Here is a 26,495-nt window from a genome sequence, read left to right as displayed (position 1 = left end):
AATCTAAATCCATTAACCGATTCAATTAGTTTGGTAGTATTGTAAAAATGTATAACAGTATTGATGACATTGTTACATCCCAATACAGCAAAATTTATTAACTTTTTCCACCTTGAACTTGGGTGTGAGATTAACATTATTTTCACATTCAGATATAATTTCACATTTCTTTAGACAATTATAGCAAAACTCTCTGAAATTTTTTGTTGACGTCTATTCTGAGAAAAACTCTCTCTTTGCTTTCCATACAAGTCCAATCAGTTTATTCCTTACTGATCTATATGATGATCCTGTATGTATCTGTATTGTCATTACTGTCACAGTAGCTACACATATTTACAGTTGAAATCCAACTATGTTTAAATATTTTTTTAACACAACGTCAAATGACATTGTTGGCAGTGAAAGTGTTAACACCAGTTAAGGACTGAAGGCATAAATAGCCGGGTAGCAAATGTCTTGCCTAATTAAAACATTATTTAAGATGACTTTTGAATTTTGGAACTGTGTCCTGGCAGTATACAGTAAATCCGCCATATCGTGAAGAACCACACTTTTTCCATGCCTGCTGTTGTACCCCGGACCTCCACGATATCCTTTTCTCAAGTTGTTACATCCAACATGAAAGTACATTGCTGAGAATTCTACTCCTACATAACTTAATTGTCTTACCTTAAATCTAACATTTCCCTCCTCCCCCCCTCCAGACAACATTCTATATTTTTCTCCATTTTAACACATTCTTCCCTTGAAGATTCCATGAGGACTATAACAAAATATCAGTACTATCTCCTCAGAAAAAGGAGAGGCTAGCTAACTAAGGCTGAGTAAACTAACCAGAGGAAAGACAGGTCAAGGAGAAGAGCATTGCTTTAGAACATCACTTTATTTCTTAGATCTAGAGAACAATGTGACTTGGGCTTTTAGGTAACTTTTGACCTGTTCAGTCACGTATATTTAGAGCTTAAAATAGACATCATGCAAGTTTCAAGTTCACACATTATGTCTGTTGTTCTTGAGAAATAATAAACAGTCAGTCAATAAATGAGTGAGTGATATTTGGCTTTTATATACAGTGCTCAATATCTAAACGAATAGGTGACGAAACCGTAACCTTCATGACTCTGATTGTTACGTAATAAAGCAACAAGGATCCAGGGACCCTTTCCCAGAATGTTTGTAAATACAAATTCTCAAAACTATGTTTTTATGTATTCTGAGGTGCAGAAGAAAATTTTCCGTACAAACCAAAAGTAAATTTCTGATCATATTTTAAGACTTTCAAAAACCTAACTTTACTGGTTCGGAATAAAATTTTGGTAAAGTAAGGCTCTATGGGAGTCAAATTTGTTTTATGGTTTTAATATTGTTTGCTAAGTGTTAAGAACTGTAAAGAACATATTGAAACAAAACTCAAAATTGAACACATCTCATTGTGATCATCTTCAATGTTTGAAAAATAATATCTATTTAATTTAAGGAGAAGAAAATTAAAATTCAGATTTAGTAAGAAATGAATATGTTTTAATCCATAATAAGAAAGGTCAGCATCTTTATACAATGCATTTTCTTTTTAAATAACTATGAAATATTAAATATATATTCTTATCCTATTAGATAAACTATTGTAAATATACATACACTGGAAAGTGGATCCATGACCTCTCTCAACAAGCACAATCGCAACCTGAAGGATCTGCTGAGGTGCTGCCTCTAGGAAACATTCGAAGACACGCAAAAGTGCCACGTCCGAGTCCTCCTTAAGCATAAGCTCGTAGTACTTGCGCTGTGTCACACGATCTTTAATGCGTTCTGCACGCCGTGACTTGAGTGCATAGTCCAGTGAGTCACAGTACCTACGAGAAGAGAAAAGAAATATAACATTGAGACTTGTTTAGAGAAGTTAATTTTAGAAAAGTACTATCCAATGAAGTAACAAAAAATAGTCAATATCTAAAATTTAAAAGGCAGAAATAACTTAGCTTATGATGAAATTGATACAAAATTTCAAGTTTTCGTGATATACCCTTGTTACAGCTGCACTAAAACTAAGCCAAATCACATGTTCACAGTATTGTGCGAATTAATGTGAACAAGCAGAATTAATTTTTAAATATGATTTTTTTTAGGTGAAAGCTATATTTAGATACACTTACATGAGATTTTTACAATTAATTAGTATGGAATATGACCCCCTTTTTATGACTTCCTGAACTCTTCATGGTATGGAATCTAGAAGATTTAAAAAATTGTTTGCGATTGCTTCATCTCTAAACCATACCTGAATTACTGTTTCCACCAGTTTGTTTTTGTCATACAGTATTTTGCCTTACTAGCCTAATTCTCAATAGGATTAAGATTAGGTTAATTCCCAGGCCGACCCATTAGGGTAATATTATTATCCTTGAAGTATTTCATCATAGTGTTTTATACATTGCATGGAGTTGAGTTTTGTTGAAAAGTTGCAGTCCCTTTTGCCTGAACTTTGTCAAGCTCTATAGCTAAGTGTTGCCCCAGAATTGCTTTGTATTTTTCACTGTTCATCGTACCTTCACAAGGAATGAGTGTGCCAGTTCCTGAGTATGAAAAACAACCCCAGAGCATTTTCTTGGTGGGATGTTTGGTTAAAATGGTTAGCAGAAAGTGTTTTATTGACTGCTTTTCAAACTAATTTTGATCGCTGGTCCTGCACAAGGAAATGTTTCTCATCAGAAAATAACAATTTTCTCTAATCTTTTGCGCTCCAATGAGTGTGTTTTTTGCAGACTTTAATCTTTTTTTCATCATAGGTACTATTAGAAGTTGTTTCCTGTGCAGTCTCACTGCTATTCTCTCTCTTTCTAAGAGTTGTTTGCATACCGTTGAGTCATGAATTTGTACTCCACCCTTTTCTAAATATTAGGTCATAGCATGTTCTTCTGGAATGGTTTGTTATCACACAAAAGAAAGGCTTCATTTCAAGGAGTAGTCTTCCGTTTTCTTCCATATTTTCTTTTCCGCTGCACTTCAATGGATCCTGTTTCCTTTTTAGTTTAATTATTTTGCTTACAGCACCCAAACGTACACAACACTCCTTTGCAATGTCTCTCTGAGTCATTGGTGTATACTCACTAAGTGTTATGATCCTTTCCATTTCCTAGGTGTGATATCCATATCAATAAACAGCTAACTCTGTTTGCACATTTTTCATAAAATCAATGAAAATAACACAAACTTGCATATATAACCTAAGATATAATGAAAACTAATGTAACACAAAGCACGTGTTTAGAACAGTATGTCAATACAGTTTTGAGGTTATGTTGTTTTCTTGAGAAAAAAAAGCTGACAGAATACGCAAAGCAGGTGTGCCAACGTATGAAAACTGAATTTCGATCTCTATTCACATTAATTCGCACAATACTGTGAATTGATCTTTTTTAGGTATAAGTGAAATTTCATGCAAAACTAAAGAAGTCTATACTTCAAATTATTCTCATGATATTCTGAAAAGTTAAGCTTTGCTAATCCTCTGCCAAGTTCCATAGAGTAACATGCAACATCATCAAACTCAATGATGTCTATGTAGAAATGAAGATTCATTCAACATTTTGCATCTATAGCTCAATTCATTCCTAAAATATTGTGCAGGCAGCCAGACAGAGGAGAAAGTAATATAATCAATTACAGTTGGGGTCACTAAATTAAGGCATTGTCTGGTCTAATGATAAAAACAGTGGTTTTTAACTACATCAAGATTTCCTTTAACATGAAACAAAATTAACATGAACAAAACATCTCTACAACGATTTTTTTGCATTATTTGCCCATAACTTTAACTATAAACCGCATAGAGGTGATTTCTTAGTGGCATTGTGTTACTATTGAATAGACCTTTATGACATGTCACAAGGTAGGAGTTGCAATTTGAAAAGTTATTGTTATCCCCTTCTACCCCTCTTTGAAAAGGGAGGTAAAATTTTTAACCTAAAAAAAATTCAAAAAAGTAATTAAATAAGTATGGTGAAGGTTGTAAAAATTGATATATATCTCAAATGATTTGGAATATATCCAGGCATATCAGGACTTAATATATATGTGCGTGTGTGTGCAAATTCATTGATCAGAATTATCTCCAAATTAAAGGAACGGCGATGGGTACTGGACTGGCCCAATCATATGCCAACCTTTTTATGGGATTTGTAGAATAAAAGTTTCTTCAAACTCTAAATTTCCACCCTCTGTTGTGGCTCAGATTTATAGATGACATTTTTGTAGTCTTGAATCATGGATTATAAAAACTTCATCATTTCCGTAATATTTTAAATAACTTTTCATGTCAAAACTTTAATTGGAATATAAATCACAAAATCATCACTTCTTTGGTTATTGAAGTTTTTCTAGAAAATCATATTTTTAAAACCAAAATACATTTTAAGGGTACTAATAAAATGACCTACATTACAGCCATCCAAATCATGTCAAAAAGTCCATACCTAAAGGATTTGGTTTCCATTAGAACCGAATCCTTATGTATAAACACTTCAGATTTCAAAATTTACAAAAGCAAAGCAAGGGATACCCTAAAAACTTTTGAACCGGCAGTTCAGCTAACCTAAAAAGGTTACAAATATTCCAAAACGATCCTAAATTTTATAATAAAGTTTTATCCTGGTTTGCACAAATTAAATTCAGTGAAAATTTGGTACAAAATTGTAATAAACTAGCCCTTGACTGAGAAATTATTGTCCAGGCCACCTAGAATAGTATTTAAGAGATCAAAAAATATGAAAAATATGCTTGTAAGGCCCAAAATTCATGTTGGAAAAATTCTCAAAATTTATCTTTTGGCTGTGAACCATGTAATAAACCACATTGTGGTATTTGCAAAATTATGGATTAGACCGATCAATTCCTAAGTAGCGTCACTAAGAAAACCTATCCTCTGGTCAATTGTACCTCCAACAATTCAATTTACCAGCTAACCTGTAGGTTTTGTCCCAAGGATTACACTGGGGTAACCTCAAATTCTTTGCGGTTAAGAATAACCAGTCACCGTTTTTCAATTAATCACAAAGACGAAAAGAAACCAGCAGCCTCACACGCTATTTACCACAACAAAAGCTTTGAGGATTGCTATAAACTCAAAGATCTAAGCAAAATTAAACCTTGTTAAAATATTTCTCGAAATTATTTGAATCTAAGAAATTATGAATTAGCACACCAACTTATATTACCTTAGATTCTAATCTACAAATTTACCTAAATTCAAAATTATATTGTTACAAATTTTTTAATCAACAACTAAACAAAAGTTGTTTGAATGTCAAAATTGTTATTTATATTTAGAAAGTTTGTTATCAGGTTTTTCTTCTTTTGTTTGTTTATTTATATTAAGTGTTCGTTTGTACAGTGTACTTGAGAAAGTTGCAATAACAACAAAATATTGTATAGTCAATAATTGTAATTTTCTTTTTAAACTGCTCTAAATGAATGAATATATATATATATATATATATATATACACACACACACGCACACTATGTAATGAAGTTGAGATCAGGCCTTGATTATAAATCATTCAGAGAAGATAAGTGCCACCTAGCGGCTAATGCTAGAAACACACGCTATTAGTGATCGGGCGAGCAGTGAAAGAGCAGGTAGACAGAGCCGAGCCGTTCTGACTACCTGACAAACCAATCAGGGCTGATGAGTGAAGGAGGCAATCATTGAGACTCTGGTGGCGGGTACACGAACCATTTAAAACTGGGTACACTGGCTGTTCACAGCTGTCCTGTAGGGACAGACCTTCTCAGAATGATTCATAATAATTAAGGGATCAGGAAAGGTCAATCTACAAGGGAATGAAGCAGACATACCAATAGCTCTTATTGCCTTTGTATGGCAAACACAAGGTTTTTTGACTGCATTTACATTTTCCCAAAGTTTGGTCATCAAAGTCATATACCATAACAGAAATGAGAACGAAAGAGACCAAAGTAAATTATTAACATTTCCAAACTGACACAATCTTAACTTTCTTAAGAGACAAGTTACTCAAGATCTTCTTATAAAGATTCTTATTTTTCTTACAAAGACTATGAACGTGTTCATCCCAGCATAGTTTAGTGTCAAGATAAACACTTAACAGCTTAAAAGGACTAAAATAAGGATCATAAAAAAAGTGTATATTATGTTTTAGAGAAAATAGTATACATTAAGTTTCACTTTCATTTATCATTACATTTTTAAAGGAATCAGACCTTGGGTTATTCTGAGCAATCTATAAGCTGGGTTTTAAAACATTGGTAGTATCAGTATTATGACAATAAGGTTGCATCACCTGCATATAAAATTGAAAGACATGGTATATTTATACTAACATCACTAATAAATATTAAAAATACAAGGGTCCCAGTACAGAGCCTTGGAACACTGGTTGGGGTACCCCTACCACTATACTTGAGAATTCTGAGAAACAATTATTAATACAAATCACATTTGTTCACTGGCTTGCAGGTAACTTTAAATTAATTGTAATTCCAAATTCCTTATGTCATAGAATTCAAACTTTTTACATAAATAGAATGAAAAAAGTGTCATAAGCCTCGCTCAGATGTCTCAGAGTAGTTCCAAATACCAGCTTATTTTCAAAATTTACTTCAATAATTGATTTTACACCCATTACAGTGGATTTATTTTGTCTGTAACCAAATTGATAAATTAAATTGTTAGATGTCAAATATTGATAAAGTTGCTTTATTAAACAGAATTCTATGAATTTACTAATTATCAGAGCTATTTTTATAGGGCAGTAGTTCTCTGTGAAATTATTGTCTCCTTTCTTAAATTATAAAGTGCTGCCGGAATGCAGCTGCCGTGAACATAACAAAAAATAAACCACATGGAAGAACAGATTATTCTGAATAAAACTGTACCAGATAAGGAACTATTCTTCTTCTACACAACTAGAAAGTGTGGCAAATTCGAACTACACACAGCCGTTTAAATGCGCCTCTGATCTGGGAACATGACAAAGATGCGGACATTGATACGCCCATGGGAGGTAATTGATTAACAGTGATTTTGGTTAGTCACGAAATATTATAAGACACTAAATGTACACAAGCCAATTTTAACATATAACAGCCATTTGACTTTGGAAATATTAAGTATTTATTGTTGCTATGTATTTATCACTAAGTAATAAGATTGAATGAGAGACCACTGCCTCATTGCCTCCCTCACATTGCCTACAACAGCAGATGAAATGAAACTTGTCCTTGTCTAACCTTTAAAATATACTATGTATTTGAGTAATCAAATTTAAAATAAATTTTTCATATTTCTTGTATTTAAGTATAAAGCATTAATATGTTGCAATTTAAAATTATTCCTATACAAAATATTTTAAAACATGATTTCATCATGGACCAGTTCCATAATCATGAATGGACCACCAATATTGCCGACTCTTCAATGATGATACATCAACAGATTAAGCACTCTCACATTATGAAACTCTTTCCAGGAGTTATACAATATCTATACTAGCTACAATATAATTTTTCTCTCCAAATTCAGGGCTCTGACACATTGGCTTTTTAGATGCAAAGCTAGTAACTGTTAGTAAAACTACTCAATTTACTATTTCTGAAACTGTACATGCATAGATTAAAATAATTTATTTATTTTGTTATTAACGTTTCAGTTTTACAAGACCTCATTATTGGAGCGAGCTGAAAAAGCAGCACAAATATCCGTATCGTCCATTTTTTGATGGCCATTTTGGTACTGGATGCTGCTTCCGTATCAAACATATACCTGAAACAAACAATTAATTACAGTTAAAATAAAAAATAAATAGATTTGGAATCAAAAATCCAGAGGTTGCAAACAAAGTTATTCATTTGTATTTGTAAATATTGTGAAATGGATTAAAGATGCAAGAGACAAGAACAATTAATAGGCCTATCCATACATTCAATAAATATAAATAAATATATAATATATATTCATATAATATCCATATTACTCCCCATATACTTCCTACACAATAAAAAAAAACTATTCAAATCATGCTGGGATTAAAAAGCAGTTTTATAATATTTTTATGTCTCTCAAACATTCTAGGGTTTTGGGTAATTCAATAAAATCCACTTGTCACTCACGATAATTTTCATATCGAGATATGTTTGTCATTAAGCATGTAGAACCTTAAATAAAATAAAATGTCAGATATAACAAAAAATCAAAAAATTAACTTTAAAAGACTTTTGTAAACACATTTCTCACTAGCACAACTTTCTCAACAATACATACATTTTTTAATCCCCTTGAACACACGTTATCACTTACATGCACAAGTTAAATGTTCCTTGATAATACGACTTATTTGTTTTTAAACCTCAACAGCACCAATTTTTTTTCTAGTTTACGGAAAACTTGACTCCTTCTGGATGTCTTTTTTGCAAATCTTAACCATTAAAGCACGAGTTTAACCTCAATCTTTATAACGTGAGATCGTTCTTTCCATTGGTTATTTTCCATGGTCAGTTGCGTTTTTTTTTTTTAGAGAAAACAATATCTTGGGCACAGATCTGCAACCTCTCCAATACTGTAGGACGAAACTTGTCATGTGAATTATTTTAATGTGTAGCACCAATTAGTTGCAATTGTATGTCTGTTGTCAAATATGTGCAGATTTGAAGTACCTATATTTTATAAAAGTTTAATTTAATAATTAAGAGTGTAGCTAAATCAATTAATGATCTAGATAGTGCTTTGGATTACATCCATGTAAGGTTCTCAAATGAGTAAAAATTAATAAATTTTTTACTAACATGCGTTTAAGTCTGCAAATTGTGATATAAATGTAAATTAGCTTCAATAGTTTTATATAGTAATAACTAATTACAGTAATAACTGTATACAGCAGGCTACTGGTAATAGCTGTAGCAGACTTACAGTAATTGCTTTACTAACTCTCGTGAAACGATAGTTTATATTGATATAAAAAAAGGAATTTATGTTTTATTACTGTTATTGATGACTCACTTCAATGTTAAAACTTTGTAAACAAACTATAGAAATATCATTTTTACATTCTTGGTTATGTGATTTCAACAGATTACTCTCAGGTAGGGTGGTTGGATCTTAGGTAGGGTGGTTGGCTCTCAGGTAGGGCAATAAGCCCTCATGTAGACCCAGTGGTAGGCGTGACAGTCAATTAGCTACCATAGGATTTGTTAGTTTAACACAACAAATTAAAATTTCTACTGTTATTCTCTTATTTTTTCAATAATGTTTCAGTTAAAATCTCAGCATTATCTGTCTAGGATAACAATAATGAATTCTCCACATTGTTGGGTTTTCTCCCTCATGCAGGAATATGTTTAAGGCTCTTCCTAAATTTTTTGCTTTTATACTGCTATCTATAGCACTGTTTAATTAGGCTAGAATGCATTCATAGCTAATCATAAATAAATCAACAAATAATGCACATTGGATTGTAAACATTTGCCATTTTGTTTCCTTCAATTTAGGCTTTTTTTACTATGTTCATTCAATACAGTCGTAGGTATCACCAAACATTGAAATCTGTTAAAATTAGTAGGCTACTCAAAATATTACCTATTTTTATAGCATACATCTCACATTTACTGTAGTAGTTAAAACATTGAATATCGAGAAGATTACTAAACATGTTATCACAATAATTACATGTAGGCTAATAACACTAATCTGGCTAATGCTTCAATCTTAGATGACGATGTGGTTTATAACAATATATTGCAGTAGCCTATAATAAATGGCTAACACTTGAAAATTAATTATCAAATAAACTATCAAATAGAACGATTTAACCCAGTAACTGGCAACAGTCATATATACAGCACTTTGGCCACTTGCATACTGGCACTGACGTATTTACCTTTGTATGGTTAGAAGAAACATCTAACATTGTGCAAGCAACTGTTTTGATTGAGACCAGGTGACGGGGCCAACTGCCTTATTAGTTACGTCTGCTGTTGTGTTTTGGTATCTATCTAATAGATTTATTTCTTGTTTTGTTTTGGTTATTAATAATATGGCTGATGAAGTCACACTTAATTTTGGGAACCAATCAAGCGATATGAGAGAACTATTAGTGAATTGGAACCGGCATCCTTATCAGGCTTGTTCAAGGTTAATTTTGTTGTGAATAAAATCTATAGGAATAATATTATTATTATTATTTCTTTAGCTTTCCTGAACACAATTATATATATATATTTATTATATATATACCGGGTGAGTTTTTTAAAGTGATCCAATAGCTAACTTTTTAATTACACAACTTAGCACCACACTTTAAATTTGGAACTTGCTCAATTTTAAGTTCCACTCAGGAATACACTTTCAAACTTTTTGAAGATGGCCGCCATTTTCCAATATGGCAGCTAACTTTAAAATCTTTTATGGAACACCCTGTATTTTATGTTGTTTTTAGATTCTACTCTACAAAATAAGACATTTTTGATTTTGAGAGTTTTTAAATATCTCTAATGGTTCAGGAGCTACGTGGACTGGAAGTTTTCGGATTTTTTCGGACTGATGATGAAAACTTCCAGTCCACGTAGCTCCTGAACCATTAGAGATATAGAAAAACTCTGAAAAGCAAAAATGCCTTATTTTGTAGAGTAGAATCTAAAAACAACATAAAATACAGGGTATTCCATAAAAGATTTTAAAGTTGGCCGCCATATTGGAAAAAATTATATATACATATATACAATTATATATATACAGGGTGATTCATGAAGTTCTCCCCCCACTTCTACAGCACATTGTACTAGTAAAAATAATGAAAAAATGTTATACAAACATAGGTCCGAAAACGCTTTGTTAGCGAGTTACAGCTAGCGAAAGATTTCGCCTGAATTCCTGGGTAAAGAGTAAAATAAAGCCATACTGAACTTTTGGAAAGGTTAATTAAGTAAGAAATATCGTGGATTCTTATGTATGTTTACCTGATAAAGCTAATAAAATAGGTTTCAGAACTGTACCTGTAGTAGTTTTTGAGGGATTCAGGGTTAAATGCAAAAAATTGGTGCATGAAACAATGTTTTTTTAAGTTTGATGTACAATAACTTTGTTAAATTGGTAATAAATACATAAAATCAACAAACATTAATTGTAGAGAATTTAATTCTGAGAAAATTGATATAATCAAAGTCTAAAATAAAACAGAAATAAGTACCAAAAAATCGATTTTATTCAGTATAATACATTACTAGCTGTAAAGAAATACCGTACGGTACTTAGTTAAAATAAAACAAAATGTTTGTTCCTTAATGATGAGATAAATTGAGAAAACAAGATTAACTGTTAAATAAATTTGTTTGTAAATAAAAATATCATGTTTTATTACGTTCAAAAATTTACATCAAATGTTCGAAAATAAATGAAGCAAACATTTTCCCATTATTGTTTACTAATCATCGAAATGCAGTTTTTTGTTTTATTAATTTCTAAGTTGGTAACGCACGAATAACAGCTGATCAACAATGGTATTCTGTACTGTTACGTTAGAACTGTGTATTAGTGGTGTTTTGCAAGCTACAGCAGGAGATCGGGTTCTGTGAATCGTGTTATTAAATGCAATTTTTCTGTGAGTTATAATTCGATTGTTTATTCAGCGAAAAAATGCCTTACTTATTTACATCAGAGGAATACGCTGATATGGTTTTTATTTTGGGTTACTGTAATGGTAATGCTAGAGCTGCTGTAGAAGAATATGAACTACGTTACCCTAATAGGAGGATTCCAGATACCAAAACAATTTCAGGAACTTTTCGTACTCTTCGGGAAACAGGATCACTACCAAGTACTAGAACCAATTATGAACGAGCTGTCCAACTTGATGATGATATTGTTATTAATGCTGTTCATCGCAGTCCAGGTGTAAGTACACGACGTATTTCTAGGCGGATAGGAGTTTCGCAGTCAACGGTGTGGAGGTCACTTAATCGAAACAAATTTTATCCGTTTCATAAACAAAAGGTTCAACATCTACAGCTAGGGGATGGTCCGCTTCGCTTGGAGTTTTGCAACTTTTTGAATATTAATAATCAACTCTACAAGCGTATTTTGTTTACGGATGAGGCACAATTCACTCGGGATGGTGTCAATAACTTGCACAATGAACACTCATGGGCAGAAGAAAATCCACATGAGGTAGTGGAACAGAACTTTCAACACCGATTTAGCGTCAATGTCTGGTGTGGCCTTTAGCACAATCGGCTGATTGAACCTTTCATATTACCTGGACGCCTAAATGCTGAGTTCTATTTGCATTTCCTTCAAGAAGAGTTGCCGCAGCTGTTAGAGAATGTTCCTTTACATCTCAGACAAAATTTGTACTTCCAGCATGACGGAGCACCTCCCCACTTTTCACGTGCCGTTTCTGCTTACTTAAATCATCAATTTCCTGGACACTGGATTGGTCGTGGAGGGCCTCACCCTTGGCCACCAAGATCACCAGATCTATCTCCATTGGATTATTGCATCTGGGGAAGGATGAAAGACATTGTATACAAGACAAAAGTGAATTCTCGTGATGAATTAATTGCCCGTATTATGGATTCGGCTGTGCAGATACAGGGAAGTCCTGAAAAATTAAGAAACGCAACAAAAGCAATACACTAACGTGCTGCAAAATGTATTGATAATGGTGGCCTCATTTTCGAACATCTATTATAAAAAGGTGCGTACGGTTGGCCCAACCTGATTAATTTTGCTTAAAACTAGTAATGTATTATACTGAATAAAATCGATTTTTTGGTACTTATTTCTGTTTTATTTTAGACTTTGATTATATCAATTTTCTCAGAATTAAATTCTCTACAATTAATATTTGTTGATTTTATGTATTTATTACCAATTTAACAAAGTTATTGTACATCAAACTTAAAAAAACATTGTTTCGTGCCCCAATTTTTTGCATTTAACCCTGAATCCCTCAAAAACTACTACAGGTACAGTTCTGAAACCTATTTTATTAGCTTTATCAGGTAAAAATACATAAGAATCCACGATATTTCTTACTTAATTAACCTTTCCAAAAGTTCAGTATGGCTTTATTTTACTCTTTACCCAGGAATTCAGGCGAAATCTTTCGCTAGCTGTAACTCGCTAACGAAGCGTTTTCGGACCTATGTTTATATAACATTTTTTCATTATTTTTACTAGTACAATGTGCTGTAGAAGTGGAGGGAGAACTTCATGAATCACCCTGTATATATATATATACATAAATAGATTGAATTTCAGTGTTGTAAAGCAATTGTACAAAATTGCTGAAAATACAATGTTAGTGGATTTTGCGCTAAAGTGGAAAAATTCATAAAAAAGTAAACATTTTTTAAGTAAAATCGCTAAAACTATAAATATTTTTAGCAAGAATAAAATTATGTTTCTTTTGTATGATTTGAAACTTATATAAACCTTTCACACATATATGATGAAATAGTGCAAAGTTCTAAAATATTCAAAACAATTCTTATCAAGAATATTTTAAATAAGAAAATGTTAACGAAGATAATTTATTTTTTGGAATATTTTGAAAACAATGATATATAATAAGTTGTATATTTGATGAATTTCAAGAGGTATATAACAGTTTAATGTATTTCATACAAACCGCTAAAAAAAGGGTGCCAGTACAGAAGCAGACACCACCAGTTCAAGAGTTATACATATAAAAATATAACTTCACTATAATACAATTTTTAAAGTCTATAACGTTATTCAGTTTGACATTATTGTTCCAAATTAGTTAAAACAAAGTTAAATCATGTGTATGGTATTTGAGTAATGGCCGCTAGAGATGGGAAATACTGTTATTTGCCAATATACAAAACAACGTGTTGAGGTTATATTCCAGTAACCTGTTACCGTGGTAACAAGTTATCAGCCAATTGGATTACTGTATTTAGCATCACTGGTGGGACTGATCAGAAGCTTGACAACACCAAGACTTGACTACTATTTAGTCTAATCTTTTAACCGAAGAAGACATCACATCAATAACTACAGAGAGGGAAAGCAGTTTCCTATTTTAGTGTCTGTGATGGTGTCAATGGGCAGTATAGTGAATATAGTTCTCCAGTCGAGGAAAGTGCTTCCCATGTGTCTCCTTTAAACTGATCTCTGATTTCGACAACAAAAACATAACTACTTTGAGGAAACATGAAAGCATTAAGATTTTTCACCAAAATCTGCTTAAAAGAATGGAACCATTATCCATTCTTGATGAAATTAAATCTCACATGGTAGTTTTGACTGAGCATAACATGAAATCATATGAAATTGACAGATTAAACATAATGAATTATAAAATAAGCTCAAACATTTTGCCGCAATAGTTCCAAAAACGGAGGAGTTTTATTTTAAAAAGTCGAGCATTTAGACTGGGCAGTGAATGCAAATCAAAATTGTCAAAAGTTGAGCTAGGAGTACCCCAAGGATCTATTTTAGGACCACTCCTTTTCCTTTATTACCTGAAAAACTAAAAAAAAAACTGTCTAAGCTTGGAGCCATCTACAAGCCTATGTCTATATGCAGATGATTTGAATTTAAAAATATCACGTAAAACAAAATAACAGATAGAAATTAAATCCTGTATTGAATTGGCTAATTTACAATTGTTTAACTGTCACAATTTATATCTAATACGGATAAAACAAAATGCCTAAGTTTTAAAACAAAACAAAACGAACAAGCAATTACTCCACTCATTGGATTTGAAGAAAAATAAATACTATTTACCACAGAAGTTATATTTTTGGGCTTACAGTTGACATTAACTTATCATGGGATGCTCATACCAAAATTATTATAAATAAGATTAATTCTGGCTTGTCGGCAATAAGGAGAATGTCTGATTTATGCAGTACTGACACCTTAAAACATCTACTTTTCTCACATTCAGTCTCACATTACACATGGACTGTATGTATACGGGGCTATTAAAAAAGGAAATCTCAATGCAATCTAAAAGTTCAAAAAATGATGTCAGAACCATTTAAAAATTGAAATGTCTTGAATCTGTCAAAGGACGTTTTAAAGAATTAAATATATTAACTATATACCGTATGGAATTTATTTTTTGAACCCATCATGTACGTTAAACATCAAACATCCACCAGTAACAGTAATGTGGTGAACCACTGTGACACCAGATATACAAATAAATTTGTAATCCCTTGTCATCGTTTGGAATTATATACACAAAAAACATTATATGTAGGAAATAACTTTTTAAGAAATATTCCTGATTATATAAAAAGTGAGAGTAAACTTAATTGTTTTAAAGAAGGAAAAAAAGTTTTTGGAAGGGTTAACTTTATATTCTTTAGAAGAATTTGAGCACTTTCCCTTAAGATCTTAATATTAATTTTGGTAATAGTAAGTACATACAGTTTAATCTTGTTAGGTATCCATTAAAAATTAATGTATAATCTTTAAATTATAATTATATACTGTAATTTGACTTTCCTGACCTCAGATCACGTTCAAGATTGTCCAACGTGATCTGATGTCAGAGAAGTTCCACCCTGTACTTCTGGCGAAAATAGAAAAACATATCTTAAGATAGTATTCCAAATTCAAGCTCAGACCACATGAGGGCTTGTAAGTTAAATGTTCTTTAAATTTGTTAATACTAGTAACAAATTCAGGTACTTTGGGATTATACCGACCACACCAGTATGAAGAACACAAAAATAGAAATTTATAGAAACAAACATGATAGAACGAAAAAACAACTCTTCAATTACAAAATTACAAACTTACAAGCATTTCCAGGTATTGTGATCGGTATTGTTGTCGCTGTTATCTTATCTTTCTCGAGAATCCTGATTACGGCAGGCCGCGCGGCATCACGTGATTTGCACGGTACATCATTGCCTTTCCATTACAATTCAATTTATATTTCTGATTAGCCCCTCTAGAATTTGATATTTTACTGATAGGTACTATCTCGAGGGATGTTTTTCTTTCGTCGACATCAGCGCGGGGCAGCACCGAAGGTGCTGTCGAAGCCCGCGCTGATGGCCGGAGGCACTCGCATTTTGGGTGGCGGAATGTGATCAAGAATAAAAACAAGTTTTGAGTGTTTTTTTAATAAAAAGTTTAGTTTGGTAAATGTTTGTTTTTGTTGAATTTTTGTGTTTGGAGAAATGTAGAGGTAAAACACGGAAGTACAACAAAGCGATGCACCAGCTGAACGGGCGGCGAGACTCTGCAATCACGTTATCTACTAGACGCTCGACTTTGACCTCTGTCTGAGGATGGGGAGGTGTTTGCGATAAGACAATTCCTGTTTTATATTGACGAAATATTGTTCTACGCTAATCTAGTAATCAGTAGAAACGAAATGTGAAATAACGATTCATGTCTGGGTGTGGTCGGTATAATCCCAAAGTACCCAAATTCATTATAACCTAATCTAAACCAACTTATATTGCATAATATTTCCATTCCTAGCCTTATTGTTTGCACAAAATTGTCTCGACTATTAGGCTACTGGTTACCAAGTAACATAATACCCGAAAGTCGTTATGAGAATGTCATGAATCATTCAACCCAGCTATTACTGAAATAACAATATTGCTGGTTAAACACGTTAACCCAGTAATAGATTACTAACAGGTAATGGCCGAAAGTATTGTAGTGAGTACAAGTTTTATTTGTGTCACAAGGTGTCAAGATACATTTATCCTTGAAAATAGTAAAAAGTTAATAAATGTTACACTGTTTAGTTAGTTTTATTTTATACACATTCATAGAGAAGAAAGTTTTTTATTTAGCCTACCATAAAATTATTACTTTAAAAAAGTAAATTTTTAAAACATCCAAACTATACTGTAATTTAAATACCTATAATGTAATTGGATTCAAGTGTTGGCTGCTTATTACACTGCAGCCTAAACAAAACCTTACATGAACTCTATTTTTAATAAGTAGCCTACACTCGTTATTGGATTGCTATTTCGATTGGTTCGATTGTTATTATCCGGAGGATAATTCGATATTACCAAACACATTGTAGGTGGTTGGTAGAGGAATGCAAACGTATTGTGATTCTGTAGTTCAGTTTTAATGATTAGTGTTGTGTGTAGTTTACTATTAAGTGCATGTCTTCGAGTTAGTGAAGTTGACACACAACATTGTGGTTGTGATTCCTGACTTAGGTGTGCCACAATGCTTTGGTATGGTTTGTTTATTTTTCACTTAGTTTGTAATTAAGTATTAGGTTAGTTATTTACCTGAAGAAGAGATCAGATTGCAAATCTCGAAACGTAGTGTTACTGATTTTTTGTTTCACTGAATGATGGAAAATGTCTGGAAAAATCCTGTTTCCTTCAGATTCTTCTTGCTATGGTAATTTATTATAACTCGTATTGTGTACGATTTTTACATACATCGAAGTTGGATAATATATCAAATTGTTCGATAAAAATCGATAATAGCAATCGAATAACGAGTGTAGGCCGCTTATTAAAGTCTCCCCTTATTTATTTGTTAGTAGGCCTATAGATAAATGAATTTTGCTAGCTTAACTCTTCCAAATTGCTAGCTTAACTCTTGCTACTCTTTTTACATGTTATTCTATTTAGCTAGATATTTATAATTGAATTATATTATTTAACTACTGCAAGAGTTAGGCTACAAATTATAATTTGTCAGATTATGAAATAAAAACCAATTAATCACAAATTGTAATAACAGGTAGAGCTTAAAAAAGTCAACCAAACAATAAAATATAATAAACTAGCTTCTACTTACATTCTTATACTAATCCCCGTATTTACACAAGCAGGAAACAATATAAACACAACTGTGAGAAGAAAATAAACCGTTTGTTTGTGTCTGAAATAACGATAAGCAAGATTGATGTCAAGGGCGACATCAATAATATGGCTAAAAATTGAAACTAATAACACTAATATATCCCAGTTTGTAACATGTTGTGTTTCGGGAATATTATCTATTTCTTCTACTGCACTTTCTGGCTCTTCATCTTCAGCAATAGGGCTAATAATGTCTTCTTTGGTTATTTCAATGTCTTTAAAATTATCATCTGTTTTAACATTATCATATTCTGTGTCCATTTTAAAAACTACAAAATAGCTCATTTAAAATATTGGGTAAAGAACATTGAAACATTAGGAATGGTTACAAATAAATTCATGCTGCAACTATAATTTTGAGCTGTCAAAACAAAACTCAACATTCAGCATTCAATCAACATTCAACCCCTGTCGGCCCCATCCACATCAAAAAACACAACCGAACAAGCTGATGGGCTGTGACAGGATTACATTACAATTACAGCATTGCCAATACACGATTACAATTCGAACCTGTCAACAGCTTTCAAGCCTACGGAATGATAAACTTCAAACTTTAACTGTTAAACTATACATGGCATTCATATTGGGATCGTAGTTGTTAGTGTCGGACTAACCAACTAGTCGACTACCTCTTTATTTGATTAGTGCCCCAAGTAGTTGACTAGTCAGTTGATTTAACTAGTCGTAGTTGAACCACTAGTTGTTAGTATTATGAGTTACTTTACGTTTTCAATTAACTGTATCGTTATTTTTTTTTTTTTTTTTTTTTTTTTGACAATTTTATTTACAATCTATTCAGACATTCTTAGAACAATAAGTAAATTAGATAAAATAATAAATTAACACGAGTTAGACTCTATCCAGCGATAGAACTAACACAAATAAACAAGAAAGTTTGAAATTAGAACCTAAGAGGTAAGTCCAGGATTGAGTGTCTTTTCAGACGTGTAACTGACGCACTATTATCCAACAGGTTCATCGCAAGGTAGTTCGGATGAGAATACAGCTTGTCTTGGTACTTCTTGCTGTAGCGAGATATTTCCTCTTTTACTGTGGGAATTTTGGTGTCTTGATGTATTGATTGATTAGTTATATACCACGGAGCTTCCAGGATGTTCCGAAGGACTTTAGACTGAAAACGTTGGAGAATTTCGATGTTGGAGTTACTGGCTGTACCCCAAAGCTGTATACCATAAGTCCAAACAGGTTTCAAAATCACCTTGTATACTAACAACTTATTTCTTAATGATAATTTCGACCTCTTGTTTAAAAGCCAGGATATTTTTTTTTAATTTTGAGTTAGAGCTTACACTTGTCATATTGACGACTACTATGTTAAGTCGACTAACGACAAGTTATTTACACATTAAGTAAAGATATAAACGTGTTCATTTGCTAGTAACAAAAATCTTCAGATTTCTCAACAAATTACCGTAAAATAATCAACTAGTGTAATTCAGTATACATTTAGTCGTTAGATTTTTAACCTAACAACGACTATAGCCCTTATAATTAAAGGTATAAATTAAGTATTTCAAAGAAAATGCTCAAGCTCACAAACATGGTACTTGTATTTGTCAATGTTAAATTACAAAGTTCCTTTGTACTCACTTTATAGTAGGCAACATCATTGGTTTAAATTATATCATTTTTATTTCATATTAGAATGTAAAAACAATATTTTATTAATATATTTTGGGACAAGTGTACTCCTTCTATCATTTGCTTCCTGTCCGGCAATTGAAAACGTCTCTCAGAAGGGACTGACGTTGCTGGTAAACATAAGTGCTTTTTTGCAAGTAACGTAATAAATATCGGAAATTACATTTTTACATTTATCAAAATAAGGGAGAAGTTTTTTATTCTATCAGCTAAAGGTAGTTCCATATAGCGTCGAATTATAAGAGCACTGCTCGCTACAAATGACGAAGTTGAGGCCTGAGATTATCTGTTTTTATAACAAAACAAAATTTGGAGTATATCTAGGAGATATGAAATGTGCGGTTTTCTCATCTAGCCGTAAAACCAGGAGTTGGCCTCTGGCTGTATTCTACAGTTAAATACTGGAACCGTGAACTTATATTTTATAATTCATATGAGTTTCAAAAGCACACAGATTCGAATTTATTAAACAGTTGAAATATTAAAACTTATATCTGTCAATATTCTTAGAAAGTTGGAAGATACACTGAACCTCCCGAGAGACCTGAAACCAAACACAAAATGTTTTAGAAAAGAACCACAGCTATGTCAGCGACACAACCACTTCAAGAGAGACGGTGACAGCAGGAGCAGCCCCTACTACCACAGCAGAAAGATAAGCAGCAGTTAGAAGTTCTAGGTGACAAAATAGATCAGAGAAAAACATAACTTTCCCAATAAAAAAGCAGTAGCCTTCCAAACAGCAATTGAAAAAAGAATGTAGTAGAAAACTGTAGATCGAGTAGCTAATCTGAGGAAAGAGTGAATACATGAAACATTGTACAATTTCACTTCCAAATTCCATAATCAAATTCTATGTTTAGTTTTCATGGGGTTATCTATAGACATTTTACTAAACAAACGAACACTAAGTTTATATATATACATAATATTAGCAATCGTAATTAGTTAGAATAAAGGGACTAATTAGTAAATGGGACTTGTAAAATCACATAGTTTGTTTTCAATCTCGTATAAACATTTTTTTTGGTTTTTAATTAATTGTTTGAAGAGTTTTGTTTGTTTAAAACGTTTTACTATAAACTTATTCATAAAACATGTGTTTACTGTAAAAAACAGAAAAGAGGCAGTGAAGAGATACAAAAAAACGTGTATGCTTTGTTTATAAATATTTAAACATTTTCTTTTTACTTTCCTACTATTTCTCGTTTCTCGTACTTAAAAGTGTGTTATTAGTATAATAATAATTAATATATTAATTTTCCTTGGGGGTTGCCATAAAATCTGCGGACTACAATAGTAACAAAATAGATAAATATAAATAATAGTAAATATGTAACAAAAAAATATAAATAAGTACGTTTAACAGCAGGAAACTAGAAATGAACCAAGAAGCTAGAACAAGTCTAGGCCTCAAACTCAATGCACTGGATCGCTTTCAGCTGCTCACTTTTAAACGAATTCACCTTCGTTGGAAGAAAATTCACAGAAGGAGAGATATCACATCCAGATCTCAGTAGTCGTGATAGGCTAGAGTTGTAGGCATAGCTGGTTTGGAGGTACCGGTATTGTCTTCTGAAAATTCATCTGGACCGAGTGTTGATTTCGTTTAGGAGATCAGGACAGTCAATTATGCTATTTACAAGCCTGTAGAGTGTGAGGATATCGAAGTACTTGCGTCTTACACGCAATGGGAGGTTGAAACGCTTCATGACGTCATTTGCAGCAACAGTGTGGTAAGTGAAACCCATCCTACAGTCCAACATCCTTATGAAACGTGATTAGATGGAATAAATCATCGTTATGTGTTTTCTGGTATGGTGACCAGATTACCGATCAATGTTCCAATATGGGTAGCAAAAGTGTCTTGTAAAGGACCATAAGAGGCTTAGGAGAGTTAGTCAGTTGTAGCCCCGAATATAAATCCAAATAGTGTGTTGGCATTATGAAAACATAATGTAGATGTGGTCGTGCGAACTCAACGAAGAGTTAAAATTCACTACAAGATCCTTCACAGAATTAACTCTTTGTAGAGGCAACCTATCGATTGAGTAGTCTGTTAGTATGACGTTGGAACTCATGACGTGAGAACGACATGGTAACACACTTAGACACATTCAACTACATGGCGTTAAACTTGCTGATGTTGTTTAGAGAGTTTTGAAGATTTGTATAGGATACAGCAGAGTTGTCTAACAAATATTTTTACGTCATCTGCAAGCAAAAAATGTTCAACTGCAATGACTTATTAATGCCAAGTTAAATAAGAGGGGCTCAGGGTGCGAACTCTAAGGTACTACAAAAGGAACAGGAAAAGTCGTCGAGGCAGCACCGTCGAACTTAACCATGAGCTGTCTGTCTGTAAGATAGCCCTCCAGAAGTCTCAGTAAAGGGACCGCCATAACCGTTGAGCTTAGCTATTAAAAAAGTGTGGTTCACTTTCTCAAAGGCTTCAGAGGAGTCCAGGTAGACGCAATCGACAACGTTCTGGAAGACTAAAACAGGTTAGACACAATTGAGTGTCCCCGCATAAATCCATGTTGCTCCACCGAAATATGTTTCTTGAGGTTGAAGTATAGGTGATCCAATACAGCACTCTCGAATACTTTAGCAACTGCAGAAAGGATAGCAACTGGCCTGTAGTTCGTCGCATCGCTTCTATCGCCAGACTTGAACATGGGGCAACCTATCCAATCTTGAGACAAGAAGGAAATAACCCAGCTACCAACAACGCACTGAAGAAAACCGCCAAATGAGCCGCAAGGACAGGCGCACAGAAATATAGTAAAGAAGGAGGGATATCATCAGGGCCTGCTCCTTTTTATGATCCAGTGAAGAAAGATTAGGCTGAAGGCATGTAGCAGAAACAACGCATTGAGAAATTGCACTGCAAGACTCAAAGTCAAACTTAAGTTCACACACGCATCACATAAAGACTGATGATAAATATTCAGCAAAAAGTTCACACTTTCTAGAAGCTTCAGAGATGGACGTGGAGCCAAACACATTTGTGGGTAATATGTAACCAGAAGGACTTGATATCAGCTTGAATGCTCGTCTCAACTCCCCTGAAGTAGTTGCTGTGACACCGCCTACAAGCATCTTCCTCTGACTTCTTAGCTGACAAAACCTGATGTAGTCCTGATGGGTTTCTGTTTTGTGAAAATGCTTGTATGCGGTTTTTCGTGGTAATGAGCTTCTTCAATTTGTTTGTAAACCGGTGCGGGAAATTAGAAGGTTTAATTCCCTTGGTGGGTGCTGAGTGCTCAATTACGAGAAGTCGAAGCCATGTGAAAAAGTCCATGAACTGTGCCTCAGCATTAATAAATCTATCTAAAACGGGAAGTTCACGCTCTTGAATACGACTGAAAACGCACTAAGATCAAATTTCCACCAGTCAAGCCTACTTTTAGTTTCGTGTTTCACAGACACTGTTTGGCGATTTAAACACATTGATAGAGTAGGATGATGCCTGTCTTCATCCAACAGCAGATTGGCAGCAGCAGCAACCAGGACTCATGATCGGACAAGAATACCAAATCGAGACAGACATTGCGGTAATTGTTTACTGAGTTTAATTGCACAAGGTTGTGGGTTGTAGCAACGTCCAAATATGACGAGAACAATCATCAGGCGTTAGGCAGGCATCAGCATCCCTATTGACACCCTGGAGGTTGAAATCGCCCATAAGCAGTATATTTTGAACACTTCTTGTAGATGCTGCAGCCTCGTCGATAATGTCACAGAACTCGGCGTATGTAGAAGCAGGCTGACTGAGCGGTATGCAGGGGCAAGCCAGAAGCAAGGAGCTAGAAGACGGCTTTGCGCAAGATACAAGGACGCACTCAACTATCGAAGTATGGGAGGTAATAGCAGAACAATGTATGGTGTTGCGAACAGCAACGAGCGAACCACATCCACTTTATTTGTTACTCCGTCGCATGGACCTGTCACATGTAAAGATATTACATCAATTATTCCAAATTTTTAATTGTATAAGCTTAAAGATTGCGCACATAATAACTTTATACAAAAATAAAACACAAATGTACATAATCAAACTGAACAAGTAATGTTGCGTATTAAACATAATTGAACAATTAATTTTGTCTACTAATATAAATTACACTAAGACTTTATAAAACTGATGTAAAAGCCGATATTATCGAGCTGTAGATAGATTTCCGACAATTACTTAATAGTGGTCATACTACAACTCTGTTGTTCATTATAACTCCATTACTCAAACAACAGCTGGAGAGTTTCGAGTATGTCGCTTCAGACTATTTCCAGGTCAAGCTTATTGTTGACGGCAATGAACCGATAATAATAATAATAATATATTCTTTATTGCATTTGTTACAATTTTACAATTGTTTTGCAAGCGGCATATTCTTCCTAGCCATTCATACACATTGAAGCTCACTAAAACATACGTACATCTCTCAACAATCATGCAAACAATCACACTCTCAACACCAGAATATCGGGTAGGGAGGTTACTAATTATCCCAGCAGGGCCGTCCGAAGGGGGGGGCGAACGGGGCGGCCAACTTGGTTTGAACCATATACTTAAAAATACTGTTTATTTTTAGTAAGTTAAGTTTGGCAACACCGCGCGGCAAAAACAACTTAAACCATTTGGCAACACCGCACTCGCAACTCCAACTGTCACTGTCTTTGCGTCTACACCGTATAGGTTAGGTTGCTAACTACTCTCGTGTGTTTAGTGTTTGTAGAGACTTAGAGCTGTGAAATTAAGCGAATGTGTACGTGAGAAGTGAGCTTCGTATTGTATTAGTACCTACATATACAAAAGCTACAGACATGTGGTAGTTAAATATGTGTTGGTTGTCATATGTATTGGTAATAATTATGTAAATGTTGTTTCGACCAAGGTACTATGTGCACTCTAGCTTGCATGTCGTAGCGTAGGCATAAAAACTACGCAACACGTAGACCAACAGATTTAAACATTATTTTTTAATTTCATCTATATATATAAAAGAAAGTCGTGTTAGTTACACTATTTGTAAGTCAAGAACGCCTGATCCGATTTGGCTGAAAATTGGTAGGGAGGTAGCTAAGAACTGGGATAAGAACATAGGATACTTTTTATCCCGTTCCCGATTCAGGATTCCGCCCCACTGGTCTCTAAAAGTTACAGAAATACCCGTAAGAAATGCATTGCAGCAAACATATGTTATTAAGTGAAAGAGCCTTTTCAAATTTAATCAGCTGTTCTTTGTAAACATGTATAATGCGACAAAAGAAACATATGTTTATATCATTTAATTACTATTTTACATTTCTTTACACTTATAGTTTGAAAGCATAGAGTAAGCTTAAGAGAAACAGCAAATTTTGTTTCAACTGTTTCTGCAATCACTGTTAAACATAGACTTTATTATCCAGATAATACAATTCAAATTTTAATTTTTTACAATTGAAAGCAATTATCTCTGCATCTCCAAGTCAGATTACATTATTTGCTATCATCATTTCGACATGCTTTCCATCGAACCCATCTAACCTATGGCACAAATACAAGGATAATATGGCAGAAGATATTTTACATCAAATTCGTGTCAATTCAAGAAATCCCAATCTTGAAATGAATTAGGAGATACATAATAGGGCCTTGCTTTTGATTGAAGACATGTGCTATCTCATATGCGGTAGTTTATTAGTCAGGTTAGGAATGCCAGTGCCAAATTGTGAAATGAATGACGCATTTAATCGAGAATTGGAACGGAAACGTAAATATGATCACCAGGAATTAGATTTAGAAGTTCAAACGAATGTACCCCTGATGAATCCCCAACAAATGGAAGTTTATGATACATTAATGAAGGCAACTGATGATGGAAATGGTGGTTTCTATTTCCTGGATGCCCCTGGTGGAACTGGTAAGACATTCCTCATGTCAGTAATTTTAGCCACTGTTCGTGCAAGATCCAACACTGCGGTTGCAGTTGCTTCTTCTGGAATAGCAGCCACATTACTAAAAGGATGTCGTACGACACATTCTGCATTAAAATTGCCGTTAAATCTGGAATATATTGAAAAACCAACATGCAATATGGCACTCCGCTATGGCCAAAGTTTTATCAGAGTCGAAGATCATCATCTGGGACGAATGCACAATCGCGCATAAACGTGCATTGGAAGCACTCTACCGAACATTGCAAGATCTACGTAATGACTCGAGATGTTTTGGAGGCTCAATGATTTTACTGCCTGGCGATTTCCGCCAAACATTGCCAGTAATTCCCAGATCGACTGCTGCCGACGAGATAAACGCTTGCCTCAAATCATCGAATCTATGTTAAGAAACTTCAGCTGACAACAAACATGAGAGTTGCATTGTTGAACGATACATCTGCTGAAGATTTCTCTGAGCAATTGCTGACTATCGGTAATCGTCGAGTACCTGTCGACGAATCGAGCGGATTGATTTCATTTCCTCCGAATTTCTATAACTTTGTCTCATTGAAAGACGAACTCATTAACAAAGTATTCCCAAACATCATTACTAACCTCAAAAATAATGAATGGTTGAGTGAGCGAGCAATTTTGGTAGCTAAGAATAAAGATGTAGATGACTTAAACTACATAATTCAGAATGAGATCATTGGTACACTGCATTCTATCAAATCTATTGACTGTGTAGCAAATGAAGGTGATGCCACCAACTATCCAATTGAATTTTTAAACTCCTTGGATGTACCTGGCTTACCACAGCACAATTTACAACTAAAGTTTGGTTGTTGTAATCATGCTTAAAAACTTAAACCAGCCAAAACTGTGCAACGGAACACATTTGGTGGTAAGTAAATTGATGAACAATTTTATTTACGCCACAATACTCAAAGGAAAATTCAAAGGTGAGGAAGTTGTCATTCCGAGTATCCCGATGATCCCAACCCACATGCCATTTCAATTTAAACGACT

General features: G+C 33.7%; 1 protein-coding gene across 1 annotated transcript in view; it reads right to left on the bottom strand.

The window, feature by feature from the left end:
- LOC124370529 (XK-related protein 7) overlaps positions 1–18,471 on the bottom strand; it is a 36,738-nt gene extending 18,267 nt beyond the window's left edge. The window contains exons 1-3 of the mRNA XM_046828823.1: positions 17,812–18,471; positions 7,702–7,803; positions 1,642–1,856 (exon numbers count right to left, since the gene is read on the bottom strand). Of these exons, the coding sequence (XP_046684779.1) occupies positions 1,642–1,856; positions 7,702–7,803; positions 17,812–18,161 (667 nt within the window). The 5' untranslated portion in view covers positions 18,162–18,471. The remainder of the gene's footprint in view (positions 1–1,641; positions 1,857–7,701; positions 7,804–17,811) is intronic.
- Between the last annotated feature and the right edge of the window lie 8,024 nt (positions 18,472–26,495).

This window comes from Homalodisca vitripennis, chromosome 1 (genome assembly GCF_021130785.1).
Source record: "Homalodisca vitripennis isolate AUS2020 chromosome 1, UT_GWSS_2.1, whole genome shotgun sequence".
In the NCBI taxonomy this organism is placed as follows: Eukaryota; Metazoa; Arthropoda; class Insecta; order Hemiptera; family Cicadellidae; genus Homalodisca; species Homalodisca vitripennis.
Note: the sequence above shows the minus strand (reverse complement) of the source record. Positions and strands in the feature narration are given on the sequence as shown.